The following is a 27,441-nucleotide window of genomic DNA, read 5'->3' on the forward strand; positions in this document are numbered from 1 at the left end:
TAATAACCTGCTAATGCTTATAATTTCAAAAATGACCATTTTTTTGTTCTTTATTAAAATGAAAAGGTTGAAAACTCTGCTGTGCATAATAATTTGGAACATGCATTTTGAGTGCAGTTTGAGTTTTTTATTTTTTAAAAAATATCCTGTTATCATAGGCAGTTTGTACAAAAACCTTTCAATTGTACTCTAATAGCTATTTGACTGGAAAATTATAATGACTGCAATTCATATAGGTAATTTGGGAAATCTGAGAAAATATTGTTTGCATAATAATTTGGAACACAGTGTAGTCTCAAGAAGGTCTGAGACACAGAGTGAGTCTTTCAGCGGATAATCATTTAAGTTCCCACAGTTGAAGCCTTGGTGGAGTCAGGTATAGTCAGATTACAATATACAGGAGCATGATCTGACCATATAGCAATCCCTATCAGAGATGTAGGTTGCCATGTAAGCAAGTGATGGCAATTTAATGAAAAGTCTCTACGGCTATGCATATTGAGTATAGGAGAATAATACGTATAATCCTTTACGTCTGGATGTTGTATCTTCCATACATCGACCAGTTGGAAAGACCGGAGCACGTTTAGCAAAGCTTTTGGGTGATTTCGATTGGTGACTCCAGCCCAGGAACGCCTCTAAAGAAGGATCCAAGACAAAATGAAAGTCACCTTCAATGATGATAAGGTCCTACAGAAAATGCTTTAGTTTGTTTAAGTATTGACATCATGTCTTAATTAGGTCACAATTAGGGAGATATAAGTTTGCCAAAGTCAAAATGTTGGAATAGATGGAGATCTTAAACACCTACATCCTCTCCGTGTCAGACAGTGTTTCTACAATAGTATGCGGCAGTGATCTGTGTCGGCCTATTGATGATTTCAGGATATTATTGTGATTTTCTTGGTCATCAATGATATTAAAGAGACTGTTTATTTGCTGGCTGTGAAGATCCAGTGTTTGTTTCTGAGCATTTTGATGGCCACAACTTGTACAACATCATCCTCTTATCTCTGTACCTTGTCAGTAAGCTGTGATAGGCTAGAAGTGAGGGGACGTATTTCAGTTTTGTACGTGGTCTTCAGCCTTTGTATATATTGCTCTATCTCTTGTTTAGTAGGGATAGACGCAATATGAAATACAAATCAATTATGGCTTTCCCCATATTAAAATCCCTGTGGCTGGGGGGAGTATATTTTCCTGTGCAGCAAGCACTGCTCAGTATGTGGGCTTTGGTGAGAATACAGGGAGATTTGTGGAGATGTTTTCTTGTGAGGCCTACATTAAGAGAGAAGTTAGTGCAGGACTTACAGGCTTGAGATGTCTGGCATCATGAGGGTTAATATTGCTTCTTTTTCCAAGCTGAGATGAGGCAGTAATGGCTCCAGAGCAGGATGATAAGACTTTCGATAAGAAACACTGCATATCAGACATGCTGACCGAGGTGGAGGACCTCAGATTAACCTCCGATCTCGTCTTTCTTTCCCATATCGGACGTTATGTTTAAGGCTGGAAATTGCTTATTATTCCCCCAGGAACACGGTCTGAAGAGAGTGCTCTCATTTCTATGTCCAAGCCATGTCTTTCCTGTTGATTTTCAATATGTCCGAAGGCGGCGTTGATTGGGAGCAGGATTGTGTGATGTAATAACCTTATGTGAGCCCCAGAAACGCGAGTTGTGACACCAATGGAACGGCGCCACAACGGGAGGTTTGTATGAGTGTTTTTATTTTAACAAGGCCAAACATGAGGAATGAGAAGGCGTTGTACTAATAGAAGTGGAAAACCCCTTTAAGAAGATACAGTTTTCGGTTAGAATTGAAATAGGCTTCTTCCCTGCGTGACTTCTCTTAAGTTTATTAAGAGTTTATTTCTGTGTAAAACATTTCCCACATTAAGAACATGAAAATGGCTTTTCGCCTGTGTGAGTACTTTGGTGACTAAGAAGTGAGAATTTCTTCACAAAACATTTTCCACATTCTGAACAGGAAAAAGGCTTCTCCCCTGTGTGGGTTCTCTGGTGTATAACAACATCTGATTTCTGGTTAAAACATTTCCCACATTCTGAACAGGAAAAAGGCTTCTCCCCTGTGTGAGTTCTCTGGTGCTTAACCAGATTTGATTTCTGGTTAAAACATTTTCCACATTCTGAACAGGAAAAAGGCTTCTCCCCTGTGTGGGTTCTCTGGTGTATAACAACATCTGATTTCTGGTTAAAACATTTCCCACATTCTGAACAGGAAAAAGGCTTCTCCCCTGTGTGAGTTCTCTGGTGCTTAACCAGATTTGATTTCTGGTTAAAACATTTTCCACATTCTGAACAGGAAAAAGGCTTCTCCCCTGTGTGGGTTCTCTGGTGTATAACAACATCTGATTTCTGGTTAAAACATTTCCCACATTCTGAACAGGAAAAAGGCTTCTCCCCTGTGTGAGTTCTCTGGTGCTTAACCAGATTTGATTTCTGGTTAAAACATTTTCCACATTCTAAACAGGAAAAAGGCTTCTCCCCTGTGTGGGTTCTCTGGTGGCTATCAAGAATTGCTTTACGGTTAAAACATTTTCCACATTCTGAACAGGAAAAAGGTTTCTCCCCTGTGTGAGTTCTCTTGTGCTTAACCAAACCTGATTTCTGGTTAAAACATTTTCCACATTCTAAACAGGAAAAAGGCTTCTCCCCTGTGTGGGTTCTCTGGTGATTGACCAAATTTGATTTCTGGTTAAAACATTTCTCAGATTCAAAACAGGAAAAAGGCTTCTCCCCTGTGTGGGTTCTCTGGTGGCTATCAAGAATTGCTTTACGGTTAAAACATTTCCCACATTCTGAACAGGAAAAAGGCTTTTCCCCTGTGTGAGTTCTCTGGTGCTTAAGCAAATCTGAGTTCTGGTTAAAACATTTCCCACATTCTGAACAGGAAAAAGGCCTCTCCCCTGTGTGAGTTCTCTGGTGATAGACCAAATCTAATTTCTGGTTAAAACATTTCCCACATTCTGAACAGGAAAAAGGCTTCTCCCCTGTGTGAGTTCTCTGGTGATTGACCAAATTTGATTTCTGGTTAAAACATTTCTCACATTCAAAACAGGAAAAAGGCTTCTCCCCTGTGTGAGTTCTCTGATGTCTGATAAAACTTGATTTCAATGTAAAACATTTTCCACATTCTGAACAAGAAAATGGCTTCTCTCCTGTGTGGGTTATCCGGTGGTTATCAAGATGCGCTTTCTGGTTAAAACATTTCCCACATTCTGAGCATGAAAAAGGCTTCTCCCCTGTGTGAGTTATCTGATGTCTGATAAACCTTGATTTCTCTATAAAACATTTTCCACATTCTGAACAAGAAAATGGCTTCTTCTTTGTGTGACTTCTCTGGTGATTAACAAGATTTGATTTCTGATTAAAACATTTCCCACACTTGAAACAAAAAAATCTTTTCTCCGCTGTGTGAATGTTTTGATGCTTAAGAAAACTATTTCCACATTCTGAACGTGAAAATGGCTTCTTTTCATTAGGAGTAGTTTGTTTTTTAATGCTTATTTTGTGACTTTGATTTTCCTTAGTAGTCGGTAATGAATCAGAAGACAGGACCTGTTTCAAAGGATCAGATGACAGATCTTTCCTGTGAAGGGATGATGGTAGATCTGAAGTAATTGCATTCACTTCAATTGTATCCTCTGGGATCTCAAGATCGTCTGATTTAAAAATTGAAGATGTCAGCTGTCCGTCTGATCTCCTGGTACAGTCATCTGCCAAGGATAAAACCAATAATTATTTTTGAATAAAATATCCTTGAATTATATATTTTTTAACATTTCTACTTAAACTGTAAAATAGCAACTCATGTAAAAAAAATATTGAATTATTCACCAAGACAATGACAGTTCACAGTGTAATAGAAAACCTCATAGGATGAACCAGTGGAGTGTGGTATTCAACTATTTGTTCATTCAGTCTCTCAAATATGGAATAAAAAGCCAAACAATGTTATGTAGGCAAAAATAACACCAATAAAAACTTCTACTCATCTCACAAAAAACAAGTCCCCACTCAGGTCCATCATCTGTCAGTGGAAAAACAGAGATTTTCACATTATTAGTGGCTCAAAGGCTCTTGAAAAGCAACATGGCTTCCATAAACCAATCCAGCAATATCCGCTCTCCCACAGTCAGATCTCCCCCTCTCTTCTGAGCCTTGCAGTGCGCCCAAACCACATTTATCATCCATGTATTTGGCATTACTACAGTGAGAAGAACCCACTTAATTTACAGTGTGTGTGTCTCCTGGAGCACAATCTGGGCGCTATGTGTTGGGCAATAAAATGGCCTATTTGTACTGTGTCCTAATTTTCGGAAAGTGACTGTGGAGTCAAAGTAGTGACAACTTCTAAAGATTAATTCATTGAGGGTCATAATTTTCAAAATGGAGTCAATATATGAGAATTTCTACTGCTCTGATTTTCTGACATTTTGTATGGTGTGGTGTGTCCCATATCCCCTGGGATCTGCTCCGGCGACGTCTGCTTCTGTCACCAGGTGCTGTCCTATTTATTCTGCAGGCGGCGCTGGTGATTGAGAAGACGACGGGACCAAAAGTTCTGGGCGGCACAGGCTCTGTCCAGGCACTTAGATTAGTTTGCATGGAACCAGTAGTACCATCCAGTCTGGCGGTATGGGTGTGTGTGCTGTCCAGCTGAAGTAACCTGCTCCCTACTTCTGGCAATTGGAAAGCACCGCACCCTACTAAAGCTGGAAGCATATTGCCGGAAGCTGCCAGATCCAGCCTTGTTCTCCTCTGGTCCAGTCCTCTGTGATCAGCTCCCAGCTTGTGTATTTGTTTCCTGTTGTGACCCCGGCCCGTTTACTGACTATTTTTGCGTAGTCTGATTTTGTACTTTCTCTTCCCTCCTGGTTCTGGCTACCTGACTATTCTTCTTCCCATCTCACTCCACAGAACAGCAAGTAACACTATGGCCCAAGCCTAGGGGTCTCTGTGTAAGTCCAGATCCATAAGGAAGGATTAAAGGGTAATGGGCAAAACTGTGACTACAGATAATAACACCGACTGAAACGATCAAGCTGAACAGTCTTCTTCAGTAAAAAAAAACTTCAGTCTATAACTGTAACTACTAGGTAGTTAAAGACTCACATAGGTGAGGCAGGCCGATCCGACCCCAAATAAACTATCATACAGAATGAACATGTAAAAAAAATATAACAATAAAAATATGTGTTACATCCCCAACACAAATGTATGTATGAAGGGAGAAATCCAACACTAAACCGGAGTTGCACTCATTTATGGTGGACCATTGGAGCTACTATGAGTTCTGAGCAGAAGAGTAGAGAAAGTATTAGTGCCCCCATTTCAGGAGAGATTGTGCAGGAATCGGAATTCCTTAGGATCAAAAAAATAATGGAATTCATGACGTGGAGTGAATCCATGAAACCAGGGCTCGAGCCATGCCACCACATCTCCTGGAGGCGTGAATAGATGTATATTACAGCCATCAGCCACGCACAGCTTAGAGAGATATCATGGCACAGGTGTAATGTTTTTTTGCAATCCTGCTTGAAGTTAGTCAGTTTTAAAAGAAATTAAAAAGTCAGGATAAAGGGAAACTCTGTGGTTATTGTACAGAAATTCACACTTGGCCCTCACTGCACATTTAATATTGTTGATCATAAAAGTGTAGTTTGGCCAGAAAGACTGGACCTGGTCTTGTAGGGACCATATGAGCACATTCAGCGACACAGAAGGGAGAGAAGGTAGATTCATCCAATAAGATATCAGGGTCCTAGGAAGCCAACAGCATCATTAACCTCCGCTTTCTGTTAAAGGCCCATCAGAATGTTTTTCTTCAAGTGATTTTATAAGTTTTCAGCACATTCTACGTACGCTGTCATTTGGCTTTGTAGTTTACAGATCTGGGCAGGTAAGGGTCAGCGTCTACTAATCCCAGGGGGGTAGGTGGATCCTCCAGGTTGTAAGTTTTACAGAAAAGGGGTTTTCAATGCCCAAATTCATTTGAACAGTTTTGGGTGGAGAAGAATTTTGTGATCTAGAGGCAAAATGGTGATCACACGATTGTGATACGGCCGGACTACACCACCGATAAAGCAGCCACAGCCGGTGACTGAGAAGAATCTGTGACTTCTCTGCATTTAGTGGTCACTACTCACCTGGGTAGTCATATGTAGGAATCTCCTCTTTACACCGCTCATCACCCCTCACATATGTCTCTGTAGTATTAATATGGGTCAGATCTTCACCCTGAAACAAATATTGTAAAAGTCACAGACAGATGGAGAAGTCCCATCTATGATCAGCTCTAATCCTGCCATCTCCACCGTTCTCATTACACAAGTATAAAACATATAATACTGGTGGATAAAACAAGACTGAGCACAAGACCTTCACAGCCGTCTACCCATCATAGGGGAGATCTCATGACACCTTCTCTCCATCTACCTGATGATCCTGAGGAACATTGGGATCTTCTTGTTTACAGTCCTGTGGAAGAAGAGGACGGGGACATCTCTCTGGTGATGTCCTCTTACTGGATAGATCTGGAGGAAACACATACAGGGTCTGAATTCATTCTTTACATACAGATAATTATAGACAGTGTGTATTTAGTCCTATTACCTGGTGATGTGAGGTGCTGGGGAACCTCAAACATGATGCCCTTGTACAGATCTTTGTGTCCTTCTAAATACTCCCACTCCTCCATGGAGAAATAGACAGCGACATCCTGACACCTTATAGGAACCTGACGCATACAATGATACCGTCATCCCCTCGATCCCTCCATAGCGTTACTGTATAATGTCCCAGCATTCCCAGCAGTGTCACCTCTCCAGTCAGCAGCTCAATCATCTTGTAGGCGAGTTCTAGGATCTTCTGGTCATTGATGTCTTCATGTATCAGGGGGTGAGGTGGAGGCCCCGTGATTGGGCTCAGGGGTCTTCCCCATCCCTCAGACACAGGGTCCTGACAGCGCTCACTAGAGGTCTTCTTCACTACTGTGTAATCCTGGTTATGGAGAGACACATTAATAAATCTCACTACAGACATTTCCAGAGTCCTCACCTCTCCAGTTCTGTCCATCTGTTATTCCCATAGATAATGATGTAATATGACGTCATCAGAATCTCTCACCTCTCCAGTAAGCCGGAAGAGGATCTCTAGGGTGAGGTGTAATATCCTCTCCACCATCTTGTCTCTGTCCATGTCCATCTTTTATGGATCAATAAGGAAAATTCTCTTATATAGAAGATCTTCACTGAGAGGATCTGATATTGTAGGGATCTGAATGAGAAGATGATGAGCAGATGTAGCATCATAAAAATCCTGTGTAATAATACAATTACTGGAGATAATAAGGGGAAACATATGAGGAGATTTATTATTTTACAGTGTTTAGTTTTCCTCTTTCTTCCTCGGAGTCGGCAGCTGAATACGTTTCTCATAGACTCATCTTCCATGACGCTAATTCTCGTCTCCTTTACCAACACTGGAATCGGCATTAGCAATACTGCAGGAGATATTCATTACACGTGACATGAGAAATAACTACCGTATTATCCGGAGTATAAGAAGACTGGGTGTATAAGGCGACCCCCAACTTTTCCAGTTAAAATATAGAGTTTGGGATATACTCGTTGTATAAGACTACCCCTCTTCCAACGCACATGCAATAAAAATTTAAAAAAAAATCAGATTTGATTTCAGTATGGTAATTTTAAAGTGATGAACCTTACCGGTGATTGGCTGGTTGTTGTATACAAAGCCTGCTTGGATTGGTCAGCTCTTCCTGCGAGCCCAGCTCTCCCAGTCTCCAAGACTATCAGAGCGGTAGCACATCCCTCTGGCCCGCCCTTGTATCCTATTACCGGTACCTCCTTCTCTGCCTCTCTGATCTCGCTCCTGAGGACTGCAGTGACGAGGTGAGGGGGCGCCTCACCGGGAAAGAGTAAGTGAAGCAAGCTGCAGGCGTCCGGGACGCCCGGGGTATGGAAAAAAGAGAAAGAGCGGTGCTGTGCCCAGAAAAACACGCCTCTTTCACTCGTCTGGCCCGCCCTTGTATTACCTCCTTCTCCGCCTCTCAGGAGGCAGAGAAGGAGGTACCTGTAATAGGATACAAGGGCAGGCCAGAGGGATGTGCTACTGCTCTGATAGTCTTGAAGACAGGGAAGGCTTATAAATTACCATAAATACCATATTTTTCGGACTATAAGACGCACCAGACCATAAGACGCACCTAGGTTTTAGAGTAGGAAAATAGAAAAAAATTTAAGCAAAAAATGTGTTCACGATGCACTTTTAAGGGGGAGGGGGTCTTCTGATGACACTGGTATAGGGGTAATGTCCCCCAATTCTGACAATATCCCCCATCCTGGTATATATGCCCCCCCCTTCCTTTTATACGTGGCCCCCATCCCCATCCTGGTATGCCTGGCATCCCTCCATCCTGGTATGCATGGCACCCCTCATCCCTATCCTGGTATGCATGGCACCCTTCATCCCTGTCCTGGTATGCATGGCACCCCTCATCCCTATACTGGTATGCATGGAACCCCTCCATCCTGGTATGCATGGCACCCCTCATCCCTATCCTGGTATGCATGGCACCCCTAATCCCTATCCTGGTATGAATGGCACAGCAATCCCCATCCTGGTATGCATGGCACCCCTCATCCCTGTCCTGGTATGCATGGCACCCCTCATCCCTGTCCTGGTATGCATGGCACCTCTCATCCCTGTCCTGGTATGCATGGCACACCTCATCCCTATCCTGGTATGCATGGCACCCCTCATCCTTATCCTGGTATGTATGGCCCCTCATCCTTATCCTGGTATGTATGGCACCCTCATCTTTTTCCTGTTATGTATGCCCCCCTCAGCCTTATCCTGGTATGTATGGCCCCCTCACCTTTATCCTGTTATGTACGCCCCCTCATCCTTATTTTGGTATGCATGGTCCCCCTAATCCCCATCATGCTTCACATAAAAAAATAAACACTCCTACTCACCTTTCTTCTGTCCTCCAGCGCTGCGTCCTATCTGCCCGCACTGATCTCGCCATGTGAGCCGCGCATGGCGTCACTACCATGCGAGGCTCACAAGGGGAGATCAGCTGCCGGAAGTCACTGCTCCTCACGCTGGGACTTCATGCTCCTTAATAGCTGGCACACAGCGTAGCAGCAGTGCGGCTCCTGCTGCCGGGCGATCGCGTGTGCCCGCTATTAAAGGGCATGAATATTCACCCCTCCCCACGCCCATGGAGAGAGGTTGAATATTTATGCCCTTAAACAGCGGGCACAGGTGATTCCGGCAGCAGCAGGAGCTGCGCTGCGGCTACACTGTGTGCCGCTATTAAGAAGCATGTATATTCAGTGCTCCTCATACCCCATGGGGGGGGTTTGGTCGACTATATAAAGTATTTGGGGGCCTCCCGACAGATGATGTCAGGGCAGAGAAGGATCTCTCATCCTGAAATTCAGAGGCTAATCCGTTTGTTCTTCCTGTAGATAATCGTCCGCTAGAGGAGTCTGGAGGCGACTCTCTCATACAGACCACAGGAAAGCTGGAATATTTGTGTGTATAGGGAGATGGAAGAGATAGCAGTCTGCCAAATGACTGTTCAGCCACCACTTATCTCATGTGTATCGAGCCGTTCGGATTACACTGACAGGCAAGGATAATACACCGCACTACAGCAGTACAGTGCATCACCTGAGCAATCAGAGGATTGTATGTTGTATGATCGTGACGTGCCCCCTGGGGTACACGGTAGCCGGGCCGGTTCTGTATTGGGGTAGTCACGGTGGCAGTGACCCAGTCCGTGGCCCAGGGCGGTCAAATAAAGAACAGTGAAAGTCAATTTGGGGAAATAAAGATTTGGGGATAATGTTCGTGACGCCACCCGTGGTATGTGGCTATATGGGGCCCCCGCTGTGGTGCAGATCCACTGGGGCTGTTGGTGACGCAGCAGAGATGGTTCGGCTCTCCACGGGTAGAGCTATGCCCCAGGGCAGTATATAGGACTTGATGAGGTAGATGTTGTCAGCAGGGACAGTGTAGTGCAGGGCAGGTGACGCAGCAATTAAGTCAAGGACACAGCGGGGTGCAGTCTTCAGGTTTTACTCACAGTTGTTAAGTTCTCCAGGTTACAGTTACCGGTTTGTAACCACCCACATCGTCCTGTGTCCTCCTGGGAAGTGATCCAGCCAACTCTCAGATATCTTAGGAGCACTTGAACGGAACCCTTTTCGGTGTACCTCTCCAGGCCGTCTCACTGCGCTAGCTCTCGCCCTCCTGCCCTGCGCCTCAGACACAGTGTCCCGAGCCAGTGGCCGTGGGCCTCGTCAGGCGACGTCTGGACTGTCCCCTTATCCTATATGGCCACCTTTTCAGCGATTATGTGTGGACTGTGGCTACGGCACCTAAAGATACCGCAACCTCCGGTTTGCTAGCTGAGCTTTAAAGTACTCCACTAGTCTGGGGCCAGTCCCCTCCTGCGGCCTTGATCCCTCGATGGTCAGCGTGAATTCGGGCGCACGGATGGCTTCCCGCACTCGCCGTGCCCCTAGGATCCCTTCTATTTCTGGAGTCTTTCCCACTGCTCCGGTCTTCTCCCTTCACTCTCCTACTGCTGGGCCCCTCTGACTGGGCCACACTCCTCACTATCCACTGAACTCCTGCTCCAAGCACTGGAGCCAGGAAAATGGACCCTTCTAGATGTTTCTACCCTTGCTTTTATACTCTTCCTGTCTGTGCTCCCCTGAACTGTTTCCTCCACCCAGCTCCTCCACTTAGTTCCACCCTCCTGAAAGGGACCAGGCCTGTGCTCTCTCTTAGGAGCAATCTTGACCTTCCCTTATGAAGTGGTGTAGTGTTGGATGTGAGTGTGTGGGTCCCGGGTAGTGCTCCCTCCTTACCTGAGAGTGGGGTACCACACCTCTGGCTGAGATGCAGTACTTCTGTGGCAACTGGACCCGCAGGGGCGCCACAATCGCACTAATGAGAGTTGTCTAAAAAAATATTTAACATGAAAAAAAATCACAGTTTTAGCAACAAGAAATATCTGTCACTACAGGGAAACCAGACTCACTGCACAATGTTAGTTAAGTCACGTCCATAACAACTTTCTTATACTCTGTTATCCTATACACATTCTATACACAGTGACGTAGATAGAAATCACAGTGACGTAGCAATAGCTGAAATTGAGCCCCCCGAAGGGAAAAAAAAAATATATAATATATATATATATATATATATATATATATATACAGTACAGACCAAAAGTTTGGACACACCTTCTCATTTAAGGATTTTTCTGTATTTTCATGACTATGAAAATTGTACATTCACACTGAAGGCATCAAAACTATGAATTAACACATGTGGAATTATATACTTTCCTTCACACATATATATATATATATATATATATATATATATATATATTTACTATATAATCGGCTGGCTTATCCCGTCTGTCTGTCGGTCCAGGAAATCCCGCGTTGCTGATTGGTCCGGCCGCGGCCGGTCGGGGTACTTCTGCTGCGAGCAGCCGGGAGATGACCGGCTAGCACCGGTCATCTCCCGGCTGCGTCGCCGCTGATCTCCCGAAGGTGGCCTGCGTGTTTCAAATGGCTGTATGTTTTGGGTCATTGTCTTGCTGGAAGACACAACCACGATCCATTTTTAATGTCCTGGCGGAGGGAAGGAGGTTGTCACTCAGGATTTTACGGTACATGGCTCCATCCATTCTTCCATTGATGCGGTGAAGTAGTCCTGTGTCCTTAGCAGAGAAACATTCCAAAAACATAATGTTTCCACTTCCATGCTTGACAGTGGAGACTGTGTTCTTTGAGCCATTGGCAGCATTTCTCTTCCTCCAAACACGGCGAGTTGAGTTAATGCCAAAGAGCTCAATTTTTGTCTCATCTGACCACAGCACCTTCTCCCAATAACTCACAGAATCATCCAGGTGTTCATTGGCAAACTTCAGACGGGCCTGCACATGTGCCTTATTGAGCCCGGGGACTTTGCGGGCACTGCAGGATTTTAAACCTTTAAGGCGCAATGTGTTACCAATGGTTTTCTTGGTGACTGTGGTTTGAGATCATTAACAAGTTCCTCCGTGTAGTTTTAGGCTGATCTCTCACCTTCCTCATGATCAAGGATAACCCACAAGGTGAGATTTTAAATGGTGCCCCAGATTGATGTCAATTGACAGTCATTTTGTATTTCTTCCATTTTCTTACTATTGCACCAACAGTTGTCTCCTTTTCACCCAGCATCTTGCTTATGGTTTTGTAGCCCATTTCAGCTTTGTGCAGGTCTATGATCTTGTCCCTGAAATCCTTAGAAAGCTCTTTGGTCTTGCCCATGTTGTAGAGGTTAGAGTTTGACTGATTAATTGAGTCTGTGGAAAGGAGTCTTTTATACAGGTGACTATGTAAGACAGCCAGTGTCGGACTGGGGTGTCCGGGGCCCACAGGGGGAATTGATCCTCGGGGCCCACTCTACAGCTATATGCAAATACCTGTTAGCCGTTATCCCTGTTATAGAGGACTGTAAACAGCAGGCGGCTCCTGTATCTACTGTGCACCACTATAACTAGGATGTACAATTAAGGTAGTTTGTATTAAAGGGGTTGTTTGGTGAAAAGAAGATATTACCGATCCATGGGCTCCAAAGGATAAGTGATAACTTATTGATCGTTTGGGTCCGAACATTGGAAAACGCACCTATCGGAAGAATGGGGAACTTTTATCCCTGTCAGGACACTTATCCCCATTTTAAAATACAGCAGCAGGTGGGACGTCTGACCGCAGCCTCATTCATTCTCTTTGGGGCTTACAGAAAAAGACAAGAACAGCAAGTGAGGGAAAGAATAGATCAGTGGACAAGTCGCACATGAGCTCCAGTCTAATGGGAATAAAAACTCCACATTCTACCAATTGGTGCAGGTCCCAGTATTCAGACCCCAACTAATCAATATTTTATCACTTATCCTGTAGAGAGGTGATTACTTGTTTTCCCCGGAGAACCCCTGTAAGTGCATCTTGTTCCAAATATTTAATCACTAATGGAAATAAATAATCTTCTAACTAATATCAGAAAGAACAATTGACTGCCATACCCAACAAAACCCACTATACCAACAGCAATAGTACCACATACAAGGGAGAAATACTGCCACACCATGACCAGACCACATATTACCACCACCATAGAGACCGAATAATACTACAGACAAGGGAGAAATACAGTGACACCCGTGACCAGACCACATATTACCACCACATAGTGACCGAATAATACTACATACAAGGGAGAAATACAGTGACACCCGTGACCAGACCACATATTACCACCACATAGTGACTGAATAATACTACATACAAGGGAGAAATACCACCACACCATGACCAGACCAGATATTAACAGCATATAGCATCCAAGTAATTCCCCATCATTGCTCTCCCCCCACCTCCTCCATCATTGCTCACTCCCATCTCCATCATTGCTCTCCCCCCACCTCCTTCATCATTGCTCTCTCCCACCTTCTCCATCATTTTCATATTGCCATCATCATTGCCATATATCCCCCCACCTCCTCGATCATTGCCACCCCCCCCACATCCTCCATCAATGCCATATCTTCCCCACCTCCTCCATCATCATTGCCATGTCATATCTCGTACAGTTATTACCAGTTTCACGCTAGCCCAATTATTATTATTCGCTGCCACCACCGACCAAATTTAAAATATAATACAGGCCTGGTCGGACGCCTGCATTCTGGTAGTGTATGGCTTCGAGAAATTGAATGATTACAGAGCAAAAGAAACAGGACTATTAAATTTTATATTTAATCCAAAAGGGAGGCAGTGTTTAGGAAAAATGTACAAAGATTTTACACAAGGGGACAATACAATACATATGCAGTTACACAAAATAATAAGGATTAAAGAAGAAACTTACTATACGATCGCAGAGACGATTCAATATAGCTGGAGGGGAGAAACTCCAATTGAGTCTCCAGAGACCACACACGTTATTGCTGCAGTCCATTTTTCTCCCCGGAGGGGCTCACAGCTCCGGGAAAATAAGTATATTGTTCCTTGGCTGACCCTGTCACTAAAAATATGGGCCCCATTATCATAGGACGTATGTAACTTTAGTTATTCCATCTTTTATTTTGGCTCCGAAAATCCTGCAGCTGGGGAATTGTCTTAGTTAACGAGCTGCGTCCTCCTCAGCTAGATGTAAATTGTCGGAGGTCTAATTGGGGTTGTAGCACCTTTCTTTGTGCCAGCATCTGTCCAAGCCACTTCTGCTGTGGTGATAATTTGCATACAGACAGATAGTAGATTATCAGCTCTTCTCTCCTGACAAATAGTATAGGGGAGGGGGAGAAGAAGAGGGCTGGAGCCGGATTCTTCTTAAAAAAAAAAAGAAAGACGGTTCACTACGCCCCTGTATCGATTATAGAGGACTCAACCAGATTACTATCAAAAACAAATACCCCCTGCTGCTCATCTCTGAGCTGTTCGGCCGCCTTAAAGGCGCGAAGATCTTCTCCAAGCTCAATCTTCGTGGGGCGTATAACTTGGTCCGGATCCGCCAAGGAGACGAGTGGAAGACGGCATTCAATACCCGGGACGGCCACTATGAATACCGTGTGATGCCCTTCGGTCTCTGTAATGCACCAGCCGTCTTCCAAGAATTTGTTAACGACATCTTCCGTGACCTCTTATATTCTTGCGTGGTGGTGTACCTGGACGACATCTTGGTCTTCTCTCCGGATCTTCCCACACACCGGAGGGACGTTCGTCAGGTCCTGCTTAGGCTCAGGCAGAATCACCTATAAGCAAAATTTGAGAAATGCCTCTTCGAGCAGACCTCTCTTCCGTTGCTGGGCTATATTATCTCTAAGACTGGTCTACGGATGGACCCCAAGAAGGTCTCTGCCGTCTTAAAGTGGCCCCGTCTGGAGGGGTTGAAGGCAATTCAGCGATTCCTGGGCTTCGCCAGCTATTACCGTCTCTTCATCCCACATTTCTCTTCCCGGACTGCTCCCATCTCTGCGCTCACCCGAAAGAGAGCAAATCCTAAGGAATGGCCGTCCGAAGCGGAGGAGGCCTTCCTCTCCTTAAAACAAGCCTTCTCTTCTGCCCCAGTGCTGCACCGTCCGGAGAGCAACAAGCAGTTCATTCTGGAGGTTGATGCTTCCTCTTCCGGAGGCGGAGCGGTGCTCACCCAGAAATCACCATCCGGGAGAATGGTAACCTGTGGCTTCTTCTCCAAGCTCTTCTCCTCGTCCGAGCGCAACTACTCCATAGGAGACCGAGAACTGCTGGCCATCAAATTGGCGCTGGAGGAGTGGCGTTACCTGCTTGAAGGGGCTCTGCACCCGATTGTCATCTATACTGACTACAAAAATAGGGCATATCTACAGAATGCCCAAAGACTCAATCCGCATCAGGCCCGGTGGTCTTTGTTCTTCGCCCGCTTCAACTTTACCCTACATTACCGCCCAGCGGACAAGAACGTTAAAGCCGACGCCTTGTCCCGATCCTTCCTGTCTTCCGATCAAGAGGAGCCTATGCATATCATCGATCCTTCCAAAGTGATGAATGTGGCCCCCTTGGACCTGTCTCGTCTCCCACCCGGTAAGACGTTTGTAGCGGTTTCGGATCATAAGAAGGTTCTTCATTGGGGTCATTCATCTAAACTAGCCGGCCATGCTGGCCAGAAAAAGACCTTCCTGCTCATTACCCGGCATTACTGGTGGCCTACCCTGCGCAAGGATGTGGTAGACTTCGTCACGGCTTGTTCGTCCTGTGCCCGCAACAAGGTTCCCAGACATCTTCCAGCCGGCCGCCTCCTGCCTCTTCCCGTACCTGCTGCCCCATGGCAACACATTGCTATGGACTTTATTACTGATCTCCCTGCTTCTGCCGGTTGTACGGTCATTTGGGTGGTCGCTGACCGCTTTTCTAAAATGGCCCACTTCATCCCTCTGCCTGGTCTCCCGTCTGCATTTGTGCTGGCTAAGGATTTCATCCATCACATCTTTCGTCTCCACGGCCTACCCTTCCACATTGTGTCTGATCGCGGGATCCAGTTCACTTCGCGTTTCTGGAGAGCTACGTGTAAACTGCTGGATGTCACCCTGGATTTCTTCTCTGCTTACCATCCGCAGTCCAATGGCCAAGTGGAAAGTATCAAACAGATCCTTACCAGCTTCCTCCGGCACTTCGTCAACGCTCACCATATCAATTGGGTGGAGCTCCTACTAAGGGCTGAGTTCTCCTATAACAACCATGAGAGTGAATCTTCTTCTAAGTCCCCGTTCTTTGTGGTCTACGGTCAACATCCCCGGATTCCGTTTCCCGTCTCCGCTTCAGTGGACAATCCTGCCGCGGAGTCTCTGGTCAGCGAATTTTCCACCATTTGGGAAGACACTAGGTCCGCACTTCTTCAATCCTCCGAGCGGATGAAGAAACATGCTGATAAGAGACGTCTGGATCCACCTCAGTTCCATCCGGGGGACAAGGTTTGGCTCTCCTCCAAACATGTTCACCTCAAAATACCCTCCTATAAGTTAGGTCCACGGTTCATTGGTCCATTCAAAGTCCTCAAGCAAATCAACCCAGTAGCCTACAAGTTAAAACTCCCGGCCACCTTACGGATTCCCAACTCCTTCCACGTATCTCTCCTCAAACCAGTTGTGCTTAATTCTTTTTCCGACAATCCAGGTACCTCCCCAGCTTCGGTCTCTGCTGAGGACGTCTATGAGGTAGAGAACATTCTGGCCACCAAGAGGGTAAGAGGAAAAACCTTTTTTTTCTGGTGGATTGGAAGGGGTTTGGCCCAGAGGAGAGAACTTGGGAACCCAGGGAGAACATCCATGCCCCACTTCTTCTTAAAAAAATTCTTTCTGGCCTAAAAAAGAGGGGGCGTAAGGGGGGGGGGTACTGTATTATCGGCATCTCTGCCCACTGACAGGCAGAGACACCGTCCCTCTTACCGCTGCGCTCCCGGCTCGGTGTCTTTCGACTCTCCTGCTGCTGCTGTCGGCGCACGCAGCTTCCCGGACACTGTGCTTAGGGCGCGCGCACCCTCCCTCTTAAAGGGGCCGCGCACGCTGTCCTAAGGAGTCCCCGGCCAATGGCCGGAGGACCTCTCATATAAAAGGCACCTCCTCCAAAATGGAGGTGCCCGTGCAATGTTGTAGCTTTGTGTCCTAAACTCTGCTTCAGCCCTCAGGTCCCGCTGCTAGCCTGACTACCAGTCCAGTCCGCCAGCTTGACCACCAGTCCAGTCCGCCAGCTTGTCTACAAGTCCAGTCCGCCAGCTTGACTACCAGTCCAGTCTGCCAGCCTGATTACCAGTCCAGTCCGCCAGCTTGACTACCAGTCCAGTCTGCCAGCCTGATTACCAGTCCAGTCCGCCAGCCTGACAACCAGTCCTGTCCGCCAGCCTGACTACCAGTCTCCGCCTGCCAGCCTGACTACCAGTCTCCGCCTGCCAGCCTGACTACCAGTCTCCGCCTGCCAAGTGTACTCTCCAGCCCGACGGTCTGCCTACGATCCAAACCCGCCGGTCTGTCTATGGGCCTGGCTTGCCTGCCTACCCGGAGAATGTACCAGTTACCTGCCGTGCCTATCTGTCTGCCTACCTGGAGGCGCCTACCAGTCACCTGCCGTGCCTATCAGTCTGTCTACCTGGAGGCTCCTGTCAGTTACCTGCCTTGCCTACCCGGAGGCTCCTGCCAGTTACCCGTGGGAGTCACCTGCTCTCATTCAAGGACAGGCCCAGAGTAGAACCTGGTCCCTCTGCTCGGTCCTTCCCTGGTTCACGGAGTCGATTGAGCCGCCATGCGACCTTGGTCAGTCCAAGTTGATACCTAGTTACGCCCCTCTGGTCCCTCATTGCAACGCAGCACAGAGCTTCCACCACCTGGATCCGTAACAGCATAGCTACCACAGCATCTTGCAGAGGCATGCTATTTCATCCGGTTTGCGTTTAGTTGGACCATCATTTATTTTTCAACAGGACAATGACCCCAAACACACCTCCAGGCTGTGTAAGGGCTATTTGACCAAGAAGGAGAGTGATGGGGTGCTACGCCAGATGACCTGGCCTCCACAGTCACCAGACCTGAACCCAATCGAGATGGTTTGGGGTGAGCTGGACCGCAGTGAAGGCAAAAGGGCCAACAAATGCTAAGCATCTCTGGGAACTCCTTCAAGATTGTTAGAAGACCATTTCCGGTGACTACCTCTTGAAGCTCATCAAGAGAATGCCAAGAGTGTGCAAAGCAGTCATCAAAGCAAAAGGTGGCTACTTTGAAGAACCTAGAATATAAGACATATTTTCAGTTGTTTCACACTTTTTTGTTAAGTATATAATTCCACATGTGTTAATTCATAGTTTTGATGCCTTCAGTGATGTACAATTTTCATAGTCATGAAAATACAGAAAAACTTTTAAATGAGGTGTGTCCAAACTTTTGGTCTGTACTGTATATTTATTATATACCGTATTTTTCGGACTATAAGACGCACTCACGCTCGGATGCTCACGCTCACGCTCTGATGCTCCCGCTCTGACGCTCCCGCTCGGACGCTCTGACGCTCGGACGCTCACGCTCGGACGCTCACGCTCGGATGCTCACGCTCTGACGCTCACGCTCTGACGCTCGGAAGCTCACGCTCGGACGTTCACGCTCGGACACTCACGCTCACGCTCGGACGTTCACGCTCGGACGCTCACACACTCGCGCTCGGACGCTCACGCTCTGACGCTCACACGTTCACGCTCGGACGCTCACGCTTTGACGCTCACCCTCGGACGCTCACGCTCGGACGCTCACACGCTCACGCTCTGACGTTCACGCTCGGATGCTCACGCTCTGACGCTCACGCTCGGACGTTCACGCTCGGACACTCACGCTCGGACACTCACGCTCACGCTCGGACGCTCACGCTCGGACGCTCATGCTCACGCTGTGATGCTCACGCTCTGACGCTCTGATGCTCACGCTCGGACGCTCACGCTCGAACGCTCACGCTCCCGCTCTGACGCTCCCGCTTGGACGCTCACGCTCTGACGCTCATGCTCAGGCTCTGACGCTCACACACTCGAGCTCGGACGCTCACGCTCTGACGCTCACGCTCTGACGCTCACGCTGACGTTCACGCTCGGATGCTCACGCTCGGACGCTCACGCTCGGACGCTCACGCTTGGACGCTCACACGTTCACGCTCTGACGCTCACGCTCGGACGATCACGCTCTGACGCTCACCCTCGGACGCTCACGCTCTGACGCTCACCCTCGGACGCTCACGCTCTGACGCTCACCCTCGGACGCTCACGCTCTGACGCTCACCCTCGGACGCTCACGCTCTGACGCTCACCCTCGGACGCTCACGCTCTGACGCTCACCCTCGGACGCTCACGCTCACACGCTCCTATGCTCACCCTCACACGCTCCCACGCTCACCCTCATACTCTCACCCTCACACGCTCACCCGCTCCCATGCTCACCCGTTCACCCTGTGCTAGCCGGTCATCTCCCGGCTGCTCGCAGCAGAAGTTCCCCGACCAGCGGCCTCGCTCCCCGGTCCTCCAAAATTCATTAGGGGCCCCGGGGGGATACATTGGGGGGTTAATTTAAAGTAGTGCACAACCCATTTAAACACTGCTTCGCTGATTAGTCGCGCCCGGTCCGCCGCATACATATTCTAGAATACCCGATGCGTTAGAATAGGGCCACCATCTAGTCATCAATAAACACTAGTGACCCAGTGCCACAGGCAAGCCATCACACTGCCTCCGCCGTGTTTTACAGATGATGTGGTATGCTTTGGATCATGAGCTGTACCACGCCTTCGCCATACTTTTCTCTTTCCATCATTCTGGTAGAGGTTGATCTTGGTTTCATCTGTCCAAAGAATGTTCTTCCAGAACTGTGCTGGCTTTTTTAGATGTTTTTTAGCAAAGTCCAGTCTAGCCTTTTTATTATTGATGCTTATGAGTGGTTTGCACTGTGCAGTGAACCCTCTGTATTTACTTTCATGCAGTCTTCTCTTTATGGTAGATTTGGATATTGATACGCCTACCTCCTGGAGAGTGTTGTTCACTTGGTTGGCTGTTGTGAAGGGGTTTCTCTTCACCATGGAGATTATTCTGCGATCATCCACCACTGTTGTCTTCCGTGGGCGCCCAGGTCTTTTTGCATTGATGAGTTCAACAGTGCTTTCTTTCCTTCTCAGGATGTACCATACTGTAGATTTTGCCACTCCTAATATTGTAGCAATTTCTCGGATGTTTTTTTTCTGTTTTTGCAGCTTAAGGATGGCTTGTTTCACCTGCATGGAGAGCTCCTTTGACCGCATGTTTACTTCACAACAAAACCTTCCCAATGCAAGCACCACACCTCAAATCAACTCCAGGCCTTTTATCTGCTTAATTGAGAATGACATAACGAAGGGATAGCCCACACCTGTCCATGAAATAGCCTTGGAGTCAATTGTCCAATTACTTTTGGTCCCTTTAAAAACAGGATGTTAAGGAGCTGAAACTCCTAAACCCTTCATCCAATTTTAATGTGGATACCCTCAAATGAAAGCTGAAAGTCTGAACTTCAACTGCATCTGAATTGTTTTGTTGAAAATTCATTGTGGTAATGTCTAGAACCAAAATTAGAAAAATGTTGTCTCTGTCCAAATATATATGGACCTAACTGTACATTAGCTAGCAGGCACAACAATTTATGAATGCTTCTTCTGCATTATGCAGAGTCAAGAACTTTTCGGTTACATGTAGCAGTACATAACTTTTGTTACAAGCTAAAACAGTCCAGCAAACTACTATGGAAAGGCCCATCATCCCCTGTGGGGACCATATGGGTCAAGATGTGTCTCTACGGCTATTCAGAGCTACTCTCAGCTCCCAGTTTATGTGTGAGGACCTCACTGACTGAGGTGCATCGGTACGACTCCTCACTAGTGCTCTCAAAGTCCATTAGATGAGGGCCACACACTCCTTGCTGTGGCACTGCATCTTCACTTCTTCATAGGAGAACGTGTGTCCCCATTAGGCGACACTGTAGCTTTCTCTCTAGTATAGACAATTGTTTTCTTAAATCCTGTTTGTCTAAGATAAGGAATCCTTCCTTAAAGGGGTTGTCCACAACTTTTACATTGATGCCCTATAAAAAGGATAGGGCATCAATGTATGATCGGTTGGGGTCCTGCAAGCGGCACCTCCACCGATCAGCTGTTATCGGTGCCAGCAGCGGTGGTCGCCGGCTGGAATTCCTTACCTGCGGTACTTGGCCGTCAAGTTGTAGTGGCCGCCGCGGTGTACTACACATCCGCCTCCAATTCAATTGAATGGGAAGCGGGTGTCTAATACCCCGCGGAGGCCACGACAGATGGACGTCCAAGCACGGCAGAACGTATTATGACTCCTAATGACTCCCTCCTGGCACACTACACTATATCAATTCAAGTCTGCAACCATATATACCAAAGGTCTGTATTTCTGACTTACTTATCCCTATCTCACTCATCACTAGGAAATTGTTCTCCTATGCGCCCATGTAGCTCAGTATGAGGGCTCCCACACACCCACACTGTATGATGGCCCCCACAGCCCTTCACTTAATATGATGCCCCCACAATTCCTGACATTTTAAAAAAAAAACACAAACTACTCAACCAACTGTAGTAGGGAGCCTATAGTACTGAGGCTCCGTACTACAGGTGTGATGTAGTGACGCCATTGTGCCTGCAGTGCATGGAGTCTCAGACTCACAGTCGAAGGCTGAATGGTGGATCGGGGAGCTTTCGACTCCCTGATTCACTATTCTATTCAATGCCATCGCCATCAATTCAAGGGCACCATAGCGGTCACGTGGGTTGCCACTATGGATGATTCGCCCCTGCCTATCCAACTATTGAGAGGTAAATATCTCATTGGTCCCGGGTTCATTAGAATCTGCCCCAAGAATGGGGCTAAGTGAGTATTTATTCATTAGCCGTGGGGTAGTCGGTAGGGAGGATGGTACCATATTGTGTGTGGGCAGTGGCCAATACTGTGGGAAACCCCCCCTAAAATAAAATCTTAAATCTTTATTAAATATATGCATTAAAAACTGGACTGACAATATATTATATAACTAGCAAAATTACAAGCTGAATGGTTTGTTGAGGATGTATATAAAGAGATGTAAACAATGATGCTGCTGAATAACTGATAGTCACTACCTTACCCTATCCCGCACCTAAACAAAGCGGATACTGCCTAGCCACGGAGGTTTACATCCTAAGGAACAACAATGGCGCCCCCGCTCCGCGGTGAGTGTCTCTCACAAGCCCTTGTTTGCTCTTATATATAGAAATATATATAAAAAAATACACTGATACATTAAATAGGAACAGATATGTATCAAGGTATAAAGGAAAGGGTATGGTACTCATATATGTATATACACACAGACACACATACAGTAGGGAAAATATGTATTTGATACACTGCCGATTTTGAAAATTTTCCCACCTACAAAGAATGGTGAGGTCTGTAATTTTTATTGCATGTTCACTTCAACTGTGAGAGGCAGTATCTGGAAAAAAATCCAGACAATCACATTGTATGATTTGTACATAATTAATTTGCATTTTATTGCATGAAATAAGTATTTGATACAATAGAAAAACAGAACTTAATATTTGGTACAGAAAACTTTGTTTGCAATTACAGAGGTCAGACGTTTCCTGTAGTTCTTGACCAGGTTTGCACACACTGCAGCAGGGATTTTGGCCCCCTCCTCCATACAGATCTTCTCCAGATCTTTCAGGTTTCGGGGCTGTCGCTGGGTAACATTGAGTTTCAGCTTCCTCCAAAGATTTTCTATTGGGTTCAGGTCCGGAGACTGTCTAGGTCACTCCAGGACCTTGAAATGCTTCTTACGGAGCCAGTCCTTAGTTACCCTGGCTGTGTGTTTAGGGTCATTGTCATGCTGGAAGACCCAACCACGACCAATCTTCAATATTCTTACTGAGGAAGCTCAAGACTGGGTTAATGACGGCAGTTACTTTATAGGAACCAATAAAACTAGGTCCCAGCTTCCAGGAAGAGACTTTCAACTTAATATTCCTGGTAGACAACCACACAAAGTCATTCACATTCAGGTTCGGACCTGGCAAGCGTTTTCTGTCAGCCATGAGTTTATACCGGTCTCCCATGATCTTTAAACTACTCAGCACCCCCCTGCCACACAAAGGAGAGCGACAAAGCAAAACGTTCCTCCTCAGGAACTCCCGAAGCTCCTCCCCCACTAAAGGTGCCAAACTGTGGATGGTAACCGTATGCACCATAGAACAGTGACCTGCCAGTGGATACTTGAAGATGATTATTAATTGCAAATTCTGCCAGCGGTAAGTAGGATGCCCAATCCTCCTGATTTTTGGAGACGAAACACCTGAGGTAGGTCTCCAAACTCTGATTGACGCGCTTGGTCTTAGGGTGGAAGGCAGAGGAAAAAAAGAGCTGCACCCCAAGTCGAGAACAGAATGCTTTCCAGAATTTGGAAACTGGGTCCCCCGATCTCATACCACATCGGAGGGAACCCAGTGAAGCTTCACAATCTCATTTATAAACACCCGACCAAGTGTCTTAGCATTTGGAAGTGCAGGTAATGCGACGAAGTGAACCATTTTACTGGACCTATTTACAACCACCAAGACCACTGTTTTACCTGCAGAAACCGGGAGGTCAGTAATAAAATCCATGGACAAGTGTGCCCATGGCCTACTAGGGATAGGTAGTGGAAGAAGTGTACCAGATTGCAAAACAAGAGGAGGGGGATATACATACCACAATTTTTCGGAAACCAATAGCTACAAATTCCCTTCTTCGGTGGGAGAACACCATCCTCCCCCCCTCTGACGAAGGGAATACCAAAATGCCAATACATCAGGCTGAGAAGGAATTGTTCGACTCATGGTGAATTTATACAGCAGGCTAAGGAAATGAGAGAGAGGTTTAAACGAAGGGGATACCCTGATTGGGTTTTGAGAAGGGCGTACCAGTTTGCTTTAAAACAAAATAGAGAAAATCTGCTCTCTCCAAGAACAAAAGACAATAATGAAAAAGGAAAATAACTTATTAGGTTGATTGCGACATACGATAATGGTGCCCAACAAGCAAGGGTCATTATAGAAAAATATTGGGGAATTCTAGCCATGGACGAGGATTTGAAAAAAGTTGTTGGTACAAAACCACAAATCACGTTTCATAGAAACAAAACGATTGGAGACAGGGTTGTCAAAAGTCATTTTGTGCAATCTAAAAAGGACAAGTCTTGGTTATCAGGGAGACCGAATGGCTGCTACAAATGAAGCGGATGTGTGGCCTGTCCGAATGTTAAGACCACAAAAACCTTTATGAGTAACGTTACAGGACTGTCCTTTGATATTAGAAGTTTTATTAATTGCAGAACAAAATTTGTGATATATAAAGCAACATGTGTTTGCAAAAAGGAGTAAATAGGGAAGACCATACGAGAAATGAGAAGAAGAATAGGAGAGCATCTAAGTGATATTGCAAACAATAATGACACGCCCATTGCTAAACATGTAAATTTAGTGCACGGGGGGGGTCCGAAAGTAATATCATTGACGGGAATTGGTTGCATGAAAATGAATAGTGGGGGGGGGGGCATGGACAGAATCCTACAGCAAAAAGAAGCAAGATGGATTTTCCGGCTCAATGAGCAACTTGGCTATAGTTGTTTTATCTGAAAGGAGTATCTCCTGATCCCCACCGTACAAAATCCTCCCCCTCCCTTCCCCCTGTTTGATCATGCTTACATGGTGCGTCCCATTACATGAGCCTGTCAAAATCAGATTTTTGAGCCTTTAAAATCTTGAGTGCCTTCAAAAGAAGGTGATCTTTATATCCTTAAGGATTATATACCCTTAGGAAGAAGGGAAATTTATGGATAGATATATAATATATGACATTGTGGGCATCAGGTTGCTTAAAGAGTGCCTTCAGAATGAAATATGTATATTTAAATTATGTCCGCCTGATGAAGTTTGTATTTAAAGCTGCCAGCCTACCCCAAGTAGGAAGGAGCATCATGTGCGATTTGGATTGATGGTCACTATGGCAGTGGTAATCATTCAGAAATAATACGGTATATATGGGGACATGTGACCATATGTGGTCGGCCGTGTGACTGAGGCGTTTTGGGTGCCACGTGACCGGAAGCGTTGTGGAGTCCACAGCCACATGTTGTAATGGCGGGCCGGAGGGGTGAGAAGTACGGAAGGCCCGAGTCGCCAGTCATACGGGTGAGAACAACACGGTACACTCAGAGACGTGGGCTGCCACCACACTACAGCAGGATAGCCAAGAAAGAGTGAAATCAGCACGGTAGGCCTACAAACTCCCCCTGACCAGCGGGATTTCCCAGTTGCTCTCAGACTGACCAGGCCTCCATTGTTAACCTGTATTCCGGACGGGTCCCTTAATACCACCAACAGTAAAGACCCTGAATTGCATGACAGTCTCCGTGTGATTACTGCTGCTCCTGCGCACCATCACCACCAACATCCCCATTTACTGCCCTGAGGCTATACTCTTCCCGTGGGGAGTTATACTACGCTCAGCTGCACCCACAACACCAGCCTCAGCGGTCTGCCCTGCAGTGGCGGTTCACTCTGACCGCAATTCACGGGTGGCATAGTCGGACATTCGGTATATAGACTGGCCATTTGGTTTGACCGCCCTGGGCACGGTACGGGTCGCCGCCACGGAGACTACAACGTCAGTAGCACTCTGCACGACTGTAATGAACACTCACTATTGTGAGCCTCATTGAATTTTTTTGTTTTACTCACTTTGACACTTTATTGGCACAGAGTCACCTTCTCTCTTTGCATTATTTGTGCCTTCCCCAAAATGCTAAACATACTCCCCAGATGAATTCTCCGTAAGGAGAAAGAAACGCGTCGGGAGGGTTTTTGTGGAATATGTTAGAAGGTACACTTGGGTACTGCCCGTGTCGGGGCGGGAGCTAAACCCAGGGTCATGACAGGGTAGCATCAGAAATTCCCGGATGGTGCCTAGATGCAAAATGGGTGAGAACCACACATTTTCTTTCTATATTGCACAATAGCACTTTAGATTATGATTAATGTTATTTAACAGTCAGGACTGGATATATTCATCCGGAGACCGTATCCTGTAAATATCTGTAATGAGTCTTTTTGTGTCCTTAGGTTAATAGGGGTTATGTTGATTCAGTAATGGATATATAAGTTTTATAAGTATAAGTGAAGGTTATGTTATAAGAGAATCCTCTCTGCTGTGAGTTGTCCTTTTGTTTAGGAATTGAAGGACAAGTCCTAATAAAATGTCCCTTTTTCCCAGAAAAAAATACGGCTTTTATCTTGCGAATCTCCGGGAAAATGTATGATGTAAAGGCACCCCTAACTGCATGGGTTCTGCTACCTCCCCCAGTACTGGTTCATCTCCAGACCGCTCCCCCGGCAGAGGTCTGTCACATCTGACACACCCGTGACACCATTCCAGCCTTGTGCAGGTTTACAATTTTGTCCCTGGTGTCCTTACACAGCTCTTTGGACTTGCCCATGGTGGAGAGGTTAGAATGTGATTGATTGAGTGTGTGGACAGGTGTATTTTATACATCTAACAAGGTGCAATTAATACAGGTAATGAGTGCAGAGTAGGAGGCTTCATAAAGAAAGACTAACAGGACTGTGGGAGCCAGAATTCTCGCAGGTTGGTCGGTGATCAAATACTTATTTCATTCAATAAAATGTCACTTAATTGACGCTGAGAAGGCGTCTGACCCGTCAATTGGTCGCTCGTCTTCTCGCTGTTAAATAGGTTTGGGTTTGGGGGTCCTATTATTCACTCCATTAGAGCCCTTTATTCAATATCCTCGGTGAAGGCGTCTGTTAATGGCACCATGTCTGATGAACAGCCTGTTTGTTAGGCAAATCCCTGCATGTGTCACAGCAGCCCAACCGCCATGACACATGAGCCGCGGCGGCACCAACATAGATGCCGAGCACCGAGCGCGCTCACCGAAGGGTTAACAATCCACGCGCCCTCATCACTAATGAGAACAAGACGTCTCCTCCCTTCCTGTCTCCATAGTGGGGTCGTATGTATCTATTACAGGAAACAGAACAGAAACCTTATGATTCTTATAAAGGGGCAACACAAGACCCCCAGAGAGCCTCCGTGCTGAAGGGGTTAATGCCCCGTGCGCCCAGTAATGGGGTCTCCACATACCTCCACCTGCAGAGCCACCACCACATATATGGCTGTTGTGTGCGCACAGGAGCTGTGATGAGGTCACAGGAGGGGAGGAGTCAGGG

The 27,441-nt window shown here is 46.4% G+C and overlaps 1 protein-coding gene across 1 annotated transcript; it reads right to left on the bottom strand.

Annotated features, from left to right (window-relative positions):
• Positions 1–250: 250 nt before the first annotated feature.
• On the bottom strand, positions 251–27,441 carry LOC141191720 (uncharacterized). The gene is made up of 7 exons (XM_073661657.1): positions 27,356–27,441; positions 7,151–7,300; positions 6,845–7,024; positions 6,638–6,761; positions 6,461–6,558; positions 6,172–6,262; positions 251–3,738 (listed from the first exon to the last, which is right to left on the bottom strand). Exons 2-7 carry the CDS (start codon positions 7,226–7,228, stop codon positions 1,895–1,897), a joined length of 2,415 nt encoding a protein of 804 aa, XP_073517758.1. The 5' UTR covers positions 7,229–7,300; positions 27,356–27,441; the 3' UTR covers positions 251–1,894.

Source organism: Phyllobates terribilis, unplaced genomic scaffold (assembly GCF_046119375.1).
Source record: "Phyllobates terribilis strain yellow unplaced genomic scaffold, ASM4611937v1 Scaffold_51__1_contigs__length_9155689, whole genome shotgun sequence".
NCBI lineage: Eukaryota > Metazoa > Chordata > Amphibia > Anura > Dendrobatidae > Phyllobates > Phyllobates terribilis.